Below are 15,750 nucleotides of genomic sequence, written 5' to 3'. Positions count from 1 at the left end.
ACGTATATATATATATATATATATATATATATATATATATATATATATACACATATATACATATATATATATATATATATATATATATATATATATATATATATATATATACACATATATACATATATAATATGTTGATTCATTAACTTATTGATATTGGTTGTTTATATAATATATTTATACTATACAATATTTATCCTGTACTAAAAATCCCACTCAACCTGAAACCCCAAAGTCTCCCAAAATGTAAGCCACTCTTCAAAAAAAACTTCTCAAAAAAGTAAATTAGAATGATTTAGTTATTAAGCAACCCATATTTAATGCTAAAAGAAAGCAGTAGTGGAACAACGACTCGGTTAACTGCTGTTTTCCATGACAGAAACCGAAACGAATTTCTCTTTATTCGTCCAATCGATGTGTTCTGGGATTGTTAGCTTAGCCTAAAAAGAGGAGTACCCGATCCTCACTCAGCTAGTGCGGTCTAGTCAAAATGGCGAACCTCATCTAGGGGTCGAGTGTGATAAACTATCACATTTTCATAGTTTTTGGGGGGTTTATTTTCGGCCTCGTGAGCTGTCCTGATGGCCATGTTAACAAACGGAGCTCTGCGAGCTGTTCTCAAGTCCTCAGTTGGTGTTTTGCGAGAAAGCGTCGCTCTGTCAGTGAAACCCTGGACATGCAGCTCGGCTTTATTATCGGGACCGAGAGTCGGCTGTGGTGAGTGGAAGCGACAGAGAGGACCAGAGGGACCTGACTAACGTTGGATGTGTTGACTAATGCGTTACACCTGACTGTTCACTGTGTCGAACACTAACGTTACTGTCTGTCAATACCTATATCAGTGAAACCATAACCCCTTTTTTTTTTTTTACTTTTTTCCCAAATAGATTAATGTTTTCACAAATCTAAAACTGTGTTTAAGCGTCTCCGTCTTCTCTGGGGTTATCTAGTCCAGATTTGACAAGTCTAGATATAGAGGATTTTAGATCTGGACCTGGTCTGGTACAGTGTGGTCACACATTGTGGGTTCCAGACAGCGTTAAGGCTTTACCTGAAATGTCTAAGACGCTTTCACAACAGTAAGAGGTTGAGACAGAAGCCATGCGTCACATTGAATTCATATTAAATAAGGATATTAAATAAAGTGCATTTACAATGTATTGCACTGATTGAAATCATTGAAACATACAGAATAATTGCCTATGATTGGCGTACTGATATTTACACTTAGTTGCCAGTTTATTTTACACACCTAGACAAAAGTATGTGTAGTATTTTTAATGTACCTTCATTTATATCGGTGAGGGTTGGCTAAATAATAAAAACACTTCTACTTATGCAATACATTCCAACAGCATGAAAAACTACAAGCTTGCCTCCGATATCACCATAGATCTGAGTGGACATGTCTCGTCTGCCTTCACTATGGCTTTTAATAAAGTCAAGGAGGTTTTTACTGAAAGCAGTTTGGGAAACATTGTTGGAAAACAAATGATATGGTAGTGATTACAAATCAGAAAAAATAGAGATCGCATAAACAGTTGTTAGACCAGAAGTATGATAGAAATGAACAGTAAGTTAAGAAGGAAAGTGGATTATTGGATGGTTAATGTAGATGAGTAAACCCAAAAAATCCCATTTTCTCTCATCGGTAAAAACTATGAAGACAAGTGAATTTCATAGGAACAAGACAAGCTAAAATCAGGCAACCTGTCAAAGTCAAACAGACTATTCCAAACTTGGCTTAGTGTTTATGTGAGTGTCTGTTTCTGCTCAATCTGATGCACCAATCTCGCTTCATGGTGATCATAAGAGCATCTAGAGCAGCTGTACTTGTTTCTGCCCCTCAGGTCTACTACAATGTGAAAGCTGGTTTTCACACTTCGTTAACAGAACAAGTTGCCGTCTTCTTGCAGATCACTTTTACTGCGTCAAGCTAGCCGATCACTTGTCTCCTCAACCAGATGACAAATGCTGGGAAATCAGTTTATTGTTCTAATGCACAGAAAGCACTGAGAGACCAGCTGCTGTGCACCATCATGTCAGCTGTACGTGTTTCTGGGTTTCTGCAGGGATGAAGCACCGCTGCTTTGGGGGAAGTGACATCATTTGGTGTTTTGATGATTTTAGATATTGAAAACCAATTTCCTCTCACCATCTGATATGTGCGAAATTGTGTTTTTATCTGGGGTGAGGGACAGCCAGTGCTCTGCAGATTATCTCGGTTGTGCTCTTCTAATCGTGCATCTTACAACTTGTGAATCAATTGCTTCATCATCCTGTAACTTTCCTCTCAACAGCACAACATCAAAAACAAGTGTTTCATCGCACGCTATCCATGCTGAGTGGCATGTTGCAAGCAAAAATATTAAATTGATCACACTCCAGCTTTCATGCTCCTTATTGTGAGGGTCACAACATGCATTTTAATTGAAACTGCACCACAGATGTCTTAATTCAGTTCTGTAACTTTTGCATTACGTGTAGTTTCCGTGTAGTTCACAGTCGACTTTGGCCGGCAGCTGGTGATCCTCTCCTGAGCCAGTCTTCCCAAGTCTTCCTTTTGTCTTGCAACATTAGATCACATCCCAAAGTTTGGTTTCACCTTTTCGTCGGGGACCAGCCGTTGAACCTCTTCTGGGCTCAAATAAGCTCCGACGTCTCCGTCTGAGTTGTGTTTTTTTACTTCACTCCCTCCATCAATCCCTCTCTCTCTCCTCAGTTGCAGGCGGCTTTGCTGTTCCACCACCAGTGAGACATTACGCTCGGGTTGCAAAGAAAAAGAAGACGGGTATGAGGCCTCGTCGTGTCGCCGCACCGTGTTTTTTTTGGACATTTTGAAATGTTCGCTTTTCATCCAAACATGTTGTGTTTCTTGCAGGCCCTGAGAGCCAGCTCAGCGATCTTCCTTCAACTATGCTGAAGATGGATTATGCAGCTGTGCCCCTCGCTCAAACGTAAACAGACGTTTATACCGTACATGAACTGATTAAAATATGAAGTATAGTCGCAATTCATTACAAATCTGCATTCATATATGCATTATTGTATTTCTTCTAACAAGAGTATTTTCTGTTGATAGGACCGATGATGTTGTCAAAAGACTTCTGTCTTTGGAGTTGGCGAGTCATGTGAGTTCTCATGTCAGAACGCCTCGTCATATTTTACTCTGCTCTCTTGTGTCCCACTACTTTTCGATGATGATGATGATTACGTTTCGTGAAACGTACGCTGACGTGCCAGGTTAAAAACAACTGGAGTCGTAAACATGACGTCTGCTTTTCATGTCTCCAGAGTGAAAAGCTGCAGCTGAAAAAGGAACAGTTGGTAGCCAAAGTCCAGAGGGACAAGAATGACCGCAGCTCAGTGGAAGTCCGGGGTGAGTTGCGTTCTTTCAGTAGATGTTGTTCTCACTGAAATACAAACACAGGATGTAACATAGTTTTTTTACTGTTTATTGATTCAGTCCTCGTTTTCATTTCTTTTTCCTCAGTGGCTATTTTGACTGCAAGAATCCGAAACTATCAGGAGCACTTGCAAAAACACCACAAAGTGAGTGAAGGACCAACAATCAACAGCATTTAAGCAGCATTTTCCTCCAATGAAAGCTTCACAGAATGGCTTGTTCTGTGAACAGGTTTTTGTAAAGATGTCAGATGACGTATCATATCGTACTCTACTCGCACCACTAAGGCCGCTTACGTATGAATACGTCTTTTCACATTTCCTCTGAGCCTTCCTCTGGCTTGAGGCATGCGTGTGCTACAGGATTTCCTGTGTACTCCCCCACATAAAATAAGAACATGCTTAGCATGATCATGGTTGGAAAATTCCACGTTACGTCATACATCAAACATTGTTGAAATTGACACAGATAGTGTTGCATTTGTAACCAAGTGTCTCCTCATAAGCTGATGAGTGTTCCCATATTAGCCTGTTTTGAATCACATTTGTAGTTCTTGTCATGTGTTATTTCATTCCAGGACAAAGCTAACAAGAGGCGGATGCTCATGGCTATCGACCGAAGGAAAAAGCTTTTGAAAAACCTGAGGTTGGTTAACTATGACGCCTTTGAGAAAGTGTGCGAGCAGCTGGGCATCACCTACACTTTCCCTCCAGAGTACTACAGACGGGCCACACGCCGCTGGCTGGCCAAGAAGGCCTTCTGCATTAAGGTAGCAAACAAATGACCCCTCTATTCTGTTCACATCCATATTTTATATATTTCATACACATATGTTTTGTTTTTTTCATTTGCGGTGTATAATAATGGTTTCAATTGATTCATATCTAAAGACTTTAAACACTTAACGAGTTTCTTTCCACACGAGTGAAACAATAATGCTTATTGTGTCTGAGAGCTTGACTCAAGCTTTCTGTGGGTTGATGTGTACACTCATCTCACTGACTAACATGTGGAAGGTGTTATTTTGTGCCTCCACTGACACTTGGTCATGTGTGTCTCTTCTCAGGTCTTCAAGGAAGTGCAGAAGCAGAAAGCAGAGCAGAGGCTGATGAAGCAAAGTTTAGCCTCCGCAGACACCGAGGCAGCCAAGATAAAAGCTGTTTAAACCCAATAAAAGACAATGAATAAAAGACAATGTCCCGTATATTACAACAATGGATTCATCGTGCTTGTGTTAACATTTTCACTTTGACACCTTCAGATATGTGGCATGTGGATAAATAGCTTCCTTTTTCATGTGTTACCAACATACAATGTTATTTTCTTTTGCTTTCACAATGATTGTGAAAATAAAATATTCCAGAAAGTTGTATTCAAATTGACTTTGTATATTTATTTGTGAGGAATTATGTGACTATCAGTTAGAGGTGTTAAATTAGATTTATCTGCACAAAACAAATAAGGCTGCCACTGATCTCACTGATCTCATGTTTTACTCTACTTTCCACTATAGGCTCCTCTTTTTGGGTCGAACGTGTCCACTATGTTCCATCTATGGTATTTTTCAATCAGCTTACAAAGCCTGAATTCCTGTTGTTTCAACATTCGTCAAACTAATAAATCGCTGAAATATGTTTCCACCAAGTGATTGCATAATGTTAAATATTAAGCAATCAAAACAGAAGTACTCCTCACTGTTTCAGTACTGTAACCTATTGCTGCTTGTAACAAAATAATTTCCCCTTGCGGGATCAATAAAGTTAGTATCTATCTATCTATCTACTGGTTTGACATTTTTTTCTGCTGGCCTTGTGCAGAATATGTGAGTTCACATTATGCCAACACCCTGCATTATCTTCAAGAGCGCCTGCTGATGTTACAATATGATGATTTTTTTTAAACTCTCTTTGACTAGTTTGAGATCAAGTGTTTGCGGATAAAAGGCTTTGAACTAGCCGTCACACAGGAGTTGGACACAATGTGATGTTGATGAAACTGTTCACTATTTATTTTATTGCAACGTCTCTCTTATTTTGTCCAAATACCAAAAGGGTCTTACTGTAATGTGATCCAGTACAACATGACCTCATACTATTCCCCAAGTAACTAACTAGTCATCATTATGTTTCATATGCTGTACAACAAACCTTTCTGAGAAATCAGTATCACCACTTAATGACTGCTCCACATTTATATTACATTTTTTTCATTCATATATTTAAGTTATTTCACACCTAACTCTTAGCATACTAACAAATGCAGCCTCGTGTGCATATATATATATATATATATATATATATATATATATATATATATATATATATATATATATATATATATATATATATATATATACATAACTGAGACATCCATTTGAACATTTTAAATACCTCAGGCGTTTTAATCAATCAGAAGGTTTTTGCAGCTGCAGGAAGGTTTGTAGTGGTTCTAGTCTTGACTAAACCCATCCCTTCTTTTTACAAACTGCATTAGAAACATAGTATATGATTAAAACCGTAAGCTGGTTGACAACAGGGACATGATGCATTTCATGATGCATTTGCAGTTGCTGTATGAAAACATGGTGTGAAAGACTCTGACAACTGTGAGATTTCACTGAAGTGTGATGATCTAATGTGAGATTGGAAACCCGTTTAATTTGAATCTAACAGATAAATGTTTGTGTGATCTGTAGCTGCTTGTGATTAAAGCCACAAACAGCATCATAGCACAGCAGCAGTTGCAGTAAATCGTCCTGAGTTTGTCAGTGAATGACCAAAGATCTTTGTCATCCTCAGAATCAGCAGTTTGTCTGCAAACCAGTATTTCACAGCTTCAGTTCGTCACAGCTTCCTGTGTGGTGTGCAGCTCGTCAGTTTGAGCAACAGGACTGCACACTGACAGACTCTTCTGGTAAGTGACACCTTTTTTTTCCTCTCGCAGTAGATTCACATAAGAATTCACTTTTAATTTAGTTAAACTGTTGCTTATTATAACCATATTTACAAATCTTTAAACTTTAGAACTTTAAAAGTTCTGCATCGCCAATAAACTTCTTCTGGCAGCACCAATACCAGACACCATGGGCTGTCACATGCTCTTTTGTACTGAAGTAGCACAGAAGTAGCCCCTTCACATAAATCATTATCAAGTATTTCAAGTTTGAAATTGAATTACCAAAGCAAAATATTCTGAGCAACATTAGTCGCTGAGCTGTTACACACTGACTGTGTAGAGAAGGATTTTCTTAAAATACAAAGTATATTTCTGATTAAGAACCCATGTGAAATATTTATCTATTAATTAGTTAATCAATTAGTAAATCACAAGAGCTCTCAGAACCCACAAACTGTGTCTCGTGCTGTGTTAAGGAAGCGGCCCATGAAACATGTATTTTATGCTTTGCAGGGTGATTCATGTATGCTGATTGAGCTGTAGAGTATGAATAACACATGAACTCCGTCTTCTTATTCTGGAAAGCACTAAAATATATTTACTTATACCTCTGAATTTTTCTTTGAAAACTCAAACTGTGATATTACCTATACTCAGTATAGTAGAAAAGTACAATACAAGTAAAACAATTGTGGCACATGGAAAGATTGATTTATGTCATTTCTCCAGCAGCGTTTTGCTCTATTCTAGTGCTAACAGCTGAATATGTTCTTACAGGCTTCAAAATCAAGAAGGAGATCCAGTAATCCAAAAATGTCGAACCCAGTGGTCACCCATCAACCAGGTGCAGGCAGCTTTGGGACAAATGTCCAAACAGGAGAGTGGAGCACAGGCCTGTGCTCCTGCTTCAGTGACTTGTTTGTCTGTGAGTACCATTCAAAATGCTTACATTTGACATTTTTGTCCTGAGACACACTGAGACACACTCAGGCACACTTTCATTGCATTTTCCTCTTTCAAAAATTCACAATGAGACACACCTCTGTCGTGCAGGTGCTCTTGGTTGCATCTGTCCAATTGCGCTGAGCTGCTACACAGCTAATAAGTATGGAGAAAACTGCTGCTTGGGTTGTGTGCCAGGAGGCACAGCAGCTTTAAGGACTCATATGAGACTGACCTACGGCATTCAAGTAAGTGACTTATATCATTATCACAACTCTCTAGTAGACCCTTGTTTGTGCATGTTTCGGGTGATGCTCTGAGTCTCACGTTTTCAATATCTTGTGAAAGACAGAGATTTCAAAAACAGTGGAAATGTTGGGTGTTCCCTGCAATTGAGAAAGTGCATTTCCTCATAAATGGTTGATGTTCCCTATTTTGATTGTGTTTGCACTCTTTCAACCACAGGGAACAATAACCAATGACGCCTTGATGACCTTTTGCTGCGGACTTTGCGAGGTCTGCAGGATGGCTCGAGAAATCCACATCAGGAATGGAGAGATATAATCACAAGAAGACAAAATATCCTGGTCCACTATATACAGCATTTTCAGTTTGTTGATTCTGTCCAGCTATTGTGGAAATCATTTCTTTATTCTTGTAGCGGGCCTAGCGTTCATGCACACCGCAAATAAGGGGGGGGGGGGGCTAATGAACAATGCATTCAGGTTATTTGTAATATGTTACCTGTTGCCTTCTGTGTATCTGTCTAACTGCCTAACAAAGTGCTAAAAACTGATCTGCATTACTGTAAATAAACTGCATTGTTCAGTCACTCACAACATGATTAATTACATTTAAGCATGGACCATTTTGTACAACGTTGTCAATAAAAAAAAATCAACTTATTTTGGTGAATAGAAACCATTTCAGTGCTTCCCAAAGTTTGTGGTTTGTGACCCCTTCAAGTAAAGAGTGTACTTGAGACACTGTCGCAGATCTTTTTTTAGAGGCAGAGGAAGTAAAGAGTATTCAGTATCACAAGAACAGCAAAACCAGAAAGATATGCATTATTTTTTTCAACAGTGTCTTGTGACTTCTGGGTTGGAACCACTGCTGCAACATGATTTATTCTGACATGATGAAATCATAATTGCTGCGTCCGAAATTGCAAACTATGCATTACATACTCAAATATTAGATTTGTGTCTTCTTCTATACAGTCTATGTTTGTGTCCGACCTGATCCCGACTTGCTCTGACATCATGCACACATGGGCAACGATAACCTCACGACATCAAGGCAGCCTAAGATTTTGGAGCCAGGCACCACTGCTGCTTTCCACCAACTGCAAGACCTAGGGCATGATGGGAAAAGCCTGGCTGTCACCTGATCAGAGAGCAGACTGGTTCTTAGTTTTGAACACAAACAACACATTTTGTAAATTGTAATTGTAATCTTTAACACTAGAGGGTTGGCTATTAGTCTCATGTTGTGCAATGAAGGTTTAATCTAAACACATCTTGTGTGGTTGATAATAATAAAGGTTATCCATAGAGCTGTTATCACAACGAGCAGCAAAGTGTTTTACAAGGCAGATGTACAAATAATGAAGGATATAATACAATGCCAGATACAAACACATTTGTACAAAAATATATACAAACAAATATAAATAAATCCGAATGTGATCTGCAAACTACAAGTAGCCTACAGATCGGATCTAACAGGATGTAACTATTTCTTTGACTTCCTGTATATATTCTTTAAAGGCTGCTTGAGACCGAGTTGACTGCAGCTTTTTGTCATCTCACTCTGTTCCTTTAAACAAGGGAACTTTAGCCTAAAACATGTTAACAAGGCAGGTAACTCTAGTTGTTACACTTACTAATCCTCAAATATTAGCTAATTCAATTTTTTTTAAAACACAAAATTTATATATCTAAATACCTATGTTGTTGCTCCATATGAATATTGTAAATTGATTAATTTATTGACGACTAATCATCAAAAATAGCAATTATTTAACTCTGTTTGTACTGATTTCTACCAATATCTACGCCTGGAAATTGCCCGTCAAGCACTTCCTGGATCTATTTGAAGTCTACATGAATCACGTGACCATCTAGCATTGGAACCTTTGTTGACGCGACTCTCTCATTTTACGGTTCTGGCTAGTATGGGGGGCGTTCACCACAATGCACAGCGCGCTGATTGGCTGTTTGCTTCGTGGCCTGGCAACCAGAAGAGGCTTTACCAAACAGACAGACCCCCTACAAGCCAGCATTCGAGCTAGCTACGACCGCTAGCTGCCTACGTCTTCTGGAGAGATTCAACCGTCCAGATACCATCATGTCCTCAAGAACTCTGCCTCTGCTATTCATTAACCTCGGCGGAGAAATGCTGTACATCCTGGACCAACGGCTTCGAGCTCAGAATATCCCCGCTGACAAAGCTAAGAAAGGTTAGCTAGTTTAGCAGCTACCCAGACCACAACACAAATGTCACCCTGCAGTAAAACGTTAGTGTTGCATTGCGTTAACCGCACATTAATTTCAGTCGGTTTGTCCGTTTACTGGTTGGTGAATTAAGAATCAGAATTCACAGAAAGTCAATATATAGCAAAGCTATAAATTCAGGTCAAGAGTTAACAATAGTGAGTCAACTGGTTGTCTTATATAATCACATATTTTGATAAAATCATAACTCGCATAGATAGTTGCTGTTGCATTGGGCACTGTAATTATGAGCCCTGAGTACATTTAAATATATAGCTAACTCTCAATACTCCATTGTCAAATGTGTAGAATATGTAGAATTTTAGCATATATTCAACTGTGGTATGCAACAGCATTAAGTTTAAGTTTTGAGTCATTTGTCATTGAGCAATCTGGTTTTCATAACACCATTTCGTTTATCTATCTCCTTTCACATCACAAAGTTTTCACAATAGCTGACTGGATAGAGGATGACAGAAGGAGAGGTATTATTGCAGAGCTTCAGCATAATCATGCACTGGATGCATTTGTGGCTCTTTGCTCCGCTTTGGCTTAGACTGAAGCAACACGCTTATTTAAACAGTAGTGCATGAGAAATATACAACAGATGCGACATTTGCGCAGATCAGCTCACAAATAATCTTTCTGCAGTCTCTGCACCCTAGCTAGACGGTTGCTCTAATCAAATGCTCAGGTCCTGTCCATAAACTTTATTGGTTATTCCACATTAACAATGACGGGAGTTGTTGTAAAACAGTGATTGACATCTGCAAGTTCTATTAATCAAATTAAAGAGCATTTCAATCGACCTCACAGGCCCACGTGCAACATAAACTACATGGCCGATCTGGCTGTTGCCCTGCTAGGGCACACGCTGATGGCCTTCCAAGCTACTGCTTCATTAGGGCCGTTGGGATAGGCTTAGGATGAAATGATTTTGGGCCAACATATAGTATAAAATGCTGCCTGCTTCTGGAGCCTACTGTGTGGAAAGTACATTCGTCTAACCTCAGTTTTTTGTGGACTTTTTTTTGTTTTGTTTGCTTGAATAGTTATGAATGACATCATCACCACCATGTTTAACAAAAAGTTCCTAGAAGAGCTTTTCAAGCCACAGGAGCTTTACTCCAAAAAAGCCTTGCGGACTGTGTTCGATAGGCTCGCCCATGCCTCCATAATGAGACTCAATCAAGCCAGCATGGACAAGGTAACTCGTCATGTAGTCGTGTAGCACTCCGTTGCATCATGCACGCTTTGAATTGTCCCTGTTCCTTTTTTTTCGTCTAATTGGAATTTTCACTTCAGTACTCCCAGTTTATCCACACATTAATCACTTTCTCACCAACAGCACAGTGATGCCCAGTCGTTGCTGCCTCAGTAGACACACTACATTAGTATTTTAGAGTCAAGCATACTACAGATCTACATTAGATACATCTACACATCAATCAATGCTTCGTAGTCATACAACAAGTGTTCAAATATTGGATAATTTGTTGCCTTGAGGCGTAGAGTACAACAGTAATTCTGAAGTATAGCGCGATTGATGTCTTAAAGACTGCATGTTGCCGTATATGGCTCCCTCTGCTGTTAATTATACAACACTAGCATTGTTTTAGTCAGCGAAGTCATGCATGTGTGTCCCTCCTCACAGCTCTATGACTTGATGACCATGGCTTTCAAGTACCAGGTGCTTCTCTGTCCTCGACCTAAGGACATCCTGCTCGTCTCCTTCAACCACATGGACGCAATCAAAGACTTTGTGAAAGACACTCCCAGCATTCTCGGCCAGGTTGATGAGACATACCGACAGCTCATAGAGGTATGCCACGTGTGACTTACAACAGCGTCTTATGATCAAAACGAGTATTAATGTCAACATATCAAGCCAGCAATTTAAGTGGCTCCGACTTATTTTATCTACTTTCCTGATTCAATATTTTCGAGTGATATATACTATGCTGTCTAAATGTCAAACTATTTGGATTATAATCGCATACATCAGACTACAGGGTGATTTCACATGTTATATTTTTTCATTGTTTGTGTTAAAATTGTTTGTAATTAAATTACTTTTTAGAGACTTCCGGTGCCGCACGAGTGGCAGCCTTTTACAGCAGCTCCTGCTCACCACTGAGCTGTTTCTTTATGCTGCTGTAATCCTGTACATTTCCCCACTGCGGGACTAATAAAGGATTATCTTATCCTATCTTTAATTTTTAGATGTATACAACCTTGTCTAGTGGAGAATTCCAGCTGATCAGACAAACTCTCCTTATCTTCTTCCAAGACATGCATATAAGAGTAAGTCCATTTTGTTCTCAAATTTGAGTCATGAGGAGTAAATATACTGGATAATATTAAGTTGTCTTTGTTTTTCTTTTCTTTTCTTTTACAAGCCTATGTTTTCTTCTATGCCAGGTGTCTATTTTCCTCAAGGATAAAGTGCAGAACTCTAATGGCCGCTTTGTACTTCCCACCAGTGGTCCTGTGCCTTATGGATCACAAGTCCCGTGCTTGATAAGGTACCACATTCTATGGCTGTTTTCACTCAGACCCAAACACTGACTTTACTGAGTGGCTTGGATAGTAGAATGTACCGTTGGTCCTTCCAACGTTCTCAATGTTTACTTTTTGGTCTTCCATGTGCTTGTTGACCTTTCCCAGACGCCATAATCTTAAGTTAAGTAGGCCTATCTGCAGCTAATGGCATTACAGAGGTTTTGTTGAACAAGAATTTACATTCTAATTTTAGATGCGTTCGTTGTATGTTCAGCTTGGATCTAATTGTTTAAAGGAGACAGACATATGATGCTCATTTCCAGGTTCATACTTGTATTTTGGGTTTCTACTTCAACTTGTTTACATGCTTGAATGTAAAAAAGTATTGTAATATTAAATGTTTTTGTATCTGGTACTTCCAGGATGTTCAGCTGCAGCGGTGAAGAGGTGACCAGGCGGCAGTTCAGTAATGGAGGAAACTATACCGCTGCTCTCCGGGAGGGATCTTTCGAGATATTTGGAGACAGAGTCACCAAACTAGGCACAAACATGTGAGACGCTGCAAAGTAGAAATTTAAATGCTAGTCAGTAAAAGTATAAAGCCTTCTGGATGAGTACACAGATCATCTTTGGCATTATGTAGCATTGAAGTGTTCATTCTCTCTTTTTCATCTTCTCTTTCAGGTACAGTGTAAGCCGCCCAGTGGAAACCCACATGTCAGGAACATCTAAAAATTCTGCTCAGCACACTAAGGTGAAACAGCTTCACTGTCAGCTCTGTAAAAATAATCCTGATTTTATGAATACACAAAATGTGCATGAACTTCATGCACATTTAACACCTTGTCTTTAACACCTTGTGACCCTGGTCCAGAGCTATACTCTGCTTACAGATGCACAATTATCAGTTGCAGGATCTTGTAAAAAAAAAAAAATAGGTTTAGCACCAATACTACTGAAGTAAACAAGCCATTGTGTATCAACAGGTCAACGTTGCTCCCAATCCTCTAGCCAAAGAGGAGCTGAACCTGTTGGCCAAGTTAATGGGAGGGTTAGAAGTTCAGAAGCCAGGAAATGCAGACAACGGCTTCCGAGTCAACCTCTTCGCCACCGATGAGGAAGAAGAGTGAGTCTCCTTTTTTGTTTGTGTACCGTCACTGGCTGGTGTGGCACTTGATCATATGAAACTGATACTAACATTGAACTGTTTAACTTGTTTTAATCAATCAAAACTAACATTGTGACTTTTTTTTTTTTTTCAGAGAGGCATTAATATCAAGACCAGATGACCTTTCATATGGAGTCATAAACATCCAAGCAACGAAGGTAAAGCTTAGTTATCTGTCCTCACAACCTGTTCATTTTAGTTTAATGTAATTGGATGTCCATTATTTGTGTCATGAAAATGTAATCTTTATTGTACATTTAGTGGCAAAACGTCTGACCATACCGTCAGTTTTCTGTCATCTAAGGGCAATTGCAGACTACAAGACTCTGAAAATCTGCTTCTCACCGAAAATGATGTCCTGTTTGTTTACGAGGCTAGTGATGGAGCTTGAGTGGGCCAGAGTTCATGGAGCCTCCCCTCCATCTCTCGTGTCCACTCAATAGGTCAAACGCTTATCCTCATATTAACCCTCTTTGTAGCTATGACGTTTGTTTTATTTTGGACTGTCTACTTTCCTCTGATTGGCTCTCATCCCATCTCAGTCTGGTCTCTAATGTGTCCCAACTAGTGCATCTTGTTTTTGGCTAGGGTGAAATCAAATGTGTTTAAAAAGTGACGTAGCGTCTGGGACAGCTCACGACGTGGGCAGGACCCGTCACAGAATGGCTCAAGGTTGTAGTTTTGTTTATCTCAGAACTGAGACGTTTGTCTGGGACAGACAAATCATGGATAAAGATATTGTAGTCTTTTACCCTTGATAATCAACACCCATGATAGGACTCAGGGCCAATTGTTAATCATCTCAATGATAGGCTATTACAGTACTTATACAGTCAGTGATCAGAGATTTGAGGCTTTGCCAGTCTAACAGGATTTACTGTAACAAGGTGTACGTTCTTGTGATCACCACTCTGGCACTGCGATTGACGGATGTCCACTTGTGATCGGGGTCATCCCAGATCCATGTCAATGTCAATGCCAGGTCTGAATGGGGCCGTTGTCTTTCAGGACCAGCAGGCCAATGCAGAGCTGGCCAAGATCATGGGGGAGTTCACAGAGTCTGGAGATCAATCTCCCAGTTCCAGCAGCAAAGGAGACGACCTTCTGGCCATGATGGACGGGCTGTGACGGGGTCACCCTGACAGAAATGCCCAGGGAGTGCGGCGCAATGCATCGTCAACAGCATGTTCGACTGAAGGCCAGTCTGCTGTCTGTACCTGCATATACACTGCAGAAACCTCACATGCAGTTAGAAATCCTTCTTCTTTGGGTGCTTTTTCAAAATGCAGGTGTGAGCCGGTGTTTCCATTGATTGTCAAATGACCAACTGCAAACTGCAGATTTGCATAGTTAAGTTGCAAAGAATGTGGTGAGCCCAGCTTTAAGCTGTAAGACACTGTATTTCTCATCTCAGTTTTAGTTGATTTGATTATTTATGGTCCGTAATTCCATGTCACACCATGTTAACTTCTGCTGTATTCTTATGAAGAAGTGATGATATTGTGGGGGAATCGGAGGAAACCCAAGTGCTCTTTCTGATGTGATTTGAATTCCCTCAAATCTTTATTTTGGTAAGAAATATGTTTATCTTGCATCACACTGTACGTCCATAAAACAGTATGAGGAGCCACTTGTAAGGCTTTTTTCACTATCCTGTGATGTCTATAGTCTTGACGTACGGCCCAGAAATTTGCTCATTGATGAGTATGTTATTATTATAGAGTATTGCAATTTAAGTGTTTGTCTAATATGTAAATATGTTTATTGCATACTTTATTTATTTAAATGCATTTTATTTGTATAAATATTGCTACAGTTGGTAAATTGTAAAATGTGCTATGTAGGATTTTTAATAAATAGATGAATGTTTGTTTTTACACATATTGTGTGGACCGTATCTTCGGCTTTGGTACTGATGCAATTGAGTGTTAACAATGGCGTGAACCTTGTAACAGCTTGTTGCAGTTTAACAGCTCTAACAATAGGGGGAGCTGTCTGACCTTTTATAATAATAATAAATAATAAATCGTGTAATGTGTGTGGTCCGTCCAAAGTGACTACCACACATTGCTACGGTGCATTTTTTTTTAAATAACTCACTTGCTGTAGGAGTATATGAGTGTATAGGGTTCACTGAAATGTAAAACAATAAAAGTGTGATTGATTTTATTCAGCTATAGCTACCACCAAACCAGAACAATAAAAGCAAGATGCTTGAATGTAATCCCCAACTAGACTCCCATCCACAAGCACAAACCTATGAGAATTGCTGAAGCAACAACTATCTGTATGCAAGATATTTGTGTGAAGTCTGCCTGCACATGGGTCAAAGTGAGATAGTC

General features: G+C 39.4%; 3 protein-coding genes across 3 annotated transcripts; all 3 read left to right on the top strand.

Moving 5' to 3' along the window:
* Nucleotides 1–485: 485 nt before the first annotated feature.
* mrps15 (mitochondrial ribosomal protein S15) lies at nucleotides 486–5,184 on the top strand. Its single transcript, XM_068736335.1, has 8 exons — nucleotides 486–717; nucleotides 2,723–2,791; nucleotides 2,882–2,957; nucleotides 3,083–3,131; nucleotides 3,295–3,379; nucleotides 3,494–3,552; nucleotides 3,984–4,175; nucleotides 4,473–5,184. The coding sequence occupies exons 1-8, from the start codon at nucleotides 582–584 to the stop codon at nucleotides 4,569–4,571; spliced, it is 765 nt and encodes a 254-aa protein (XP_068592436.1). The 5' UTR covers nucleotides 486–581; the 3' UTR covers nucleotides 4,572–5,184.
* A 1,028-nt stretch (nucleotides 5,185–6,212) lies between these two features.
* On the top strand, nucleotides 6,213–8,167 carry LOC137891171 (cornifelin-like). Its single transcript, XM_068735649.1, has 4 exons — nucleotides 6,213–6,319; nucleotides 7,079–7,226; nucleotides 7,355–7,491; nucleotides 7,709–8,167. The coding sequence occupies exons 2-4, from the start codon at nucleotides 7,115–7,117 to the stop codon at nucleotides 7,805–7,807; spliced, it is 348 nt and encodes a 115-aa protein (XP_068591750.1). The 5' UTR covers nucleotides 6,213–6,319; nucleotides 7,079–7,114; the 3' UTR covers nucleotides 7,808–8,167.
* Nucleotides 8,168–9,483: 1,316 nt separating this feature from the next.
* Nucleotides 9,484–15,285, top strand: oscp1b (organic solute carrier partner 1b). The gene is made up of 10 exons (XM_068735629.1): nucleotides 9,484–9,704; nucleotides 10,791–10,945; nucleotides 11,393–11,560; nucleotides 11,962–12,042; nucleotides 12,160–12,263; nucleotides 12,663–12,791; nucleotides 12,925–12,994; nucleotides 13,227–13,366; nucleotides 13,503–13,566; nucleotides 14,417–15,285. The coding sequence occupies exons 1-10, from the start codon at nucleotides 9,593–9,595 to the stop codon at nucleotides 14,534–14,536; spliced, it is 1,143 nt and encodes a 380-aa protein (XP_068591730.1). The 5' UTR covers nucleotides 9,484–9,592; the 3' UTR covers nucleotides 14,537–15,285.
* Nucleotides 15,286–15,750: the final 465 nt, after the last annotated feature.

Source organism: Cebidichthys violaceus, unplaced genomic scaffold, assembly GCF_023349555.1.
Source record: "Cebidichthys violaceus isolate CVI_PGR_0920_01 unplaced genomic scaffold, fCebVio1.0.p SCAF_7, whole genome shotgun sequence".
Lineage (NCBI taxonomy): Eukaryota > Metazoa > Chordata > Actinopteri > Perciformes > Stichaeidae > Cebidichthys > Cebidichthys violaceus.
This window is presented reverse-complemented; position numbering and strand designations above follow the sequence as displayed.

Bases quoted from the DNA above. Each gene is read 5' to 3' on its own strand.
- oscp1b (XM_068735629.1), top strand. From the start codon at position 9,593: ATGTCCTCAAGAACTCTGCCTCTGCTATTCATTAACCTCGGCGGAGAA. The intron at 12,995-13,226 runs GTGAAACAGCTT...GTGTATCAACAG, and splicing joins ATTCTGCTCAGCACACTAAG to GTCAACGTTGCTCCCAATCC. The intron at 13,567-14,416 runs GTAAAGCTTAGT...GTTGTCTTTCAG, and splicing joins TAAACATCCAAGCAACGAAG to GACCAGCAGGCCAATGCAGA.
- LOC137891171 (XM_068735649.1), top strand. From the start codon at position 7,115: ATGTCGAACCCAGTGGTCACCCATCAACCAGGTGCAGGCAGCTTTGGG. The intron at 7,227-7,354 runs GTGAGTACCATT...TCTGTCGTGCAG, and splicing joins CTTCAGTGACTTGTTTGTCT to GTGCTCTTGGTTGCATCTGT. The intron at 7,492-7,708 runs GTAAGTGACTTA...TTTCAACCACAG, and splicing joins GACTGACCTACGGCATTCAA to GGAACAATAACCAATGACGC.
- mrps15 (XM_068736335.1), top strand. From the start codon at position 582: ATGGCCATGTTAACAAACGGAGCTCTGCGAGCTGTTCTCAAGTCCTCA. The intron at 3,132-3,294 runs GTGAGTTCTCAT...TCATGTCTCCAG, and splicing joins CTTTGGAGTTGGCGAGTCAT to AGTGAAAAGCTGCAGCTGAA. The intron at 3,380-3,493 runs GTGAGTTGCGTT...CTTTTTCCTCAG, and splicing joins CAGCTCAGTGGAAGTCCGGG to TGGCTATTTTGACTGCAAGA.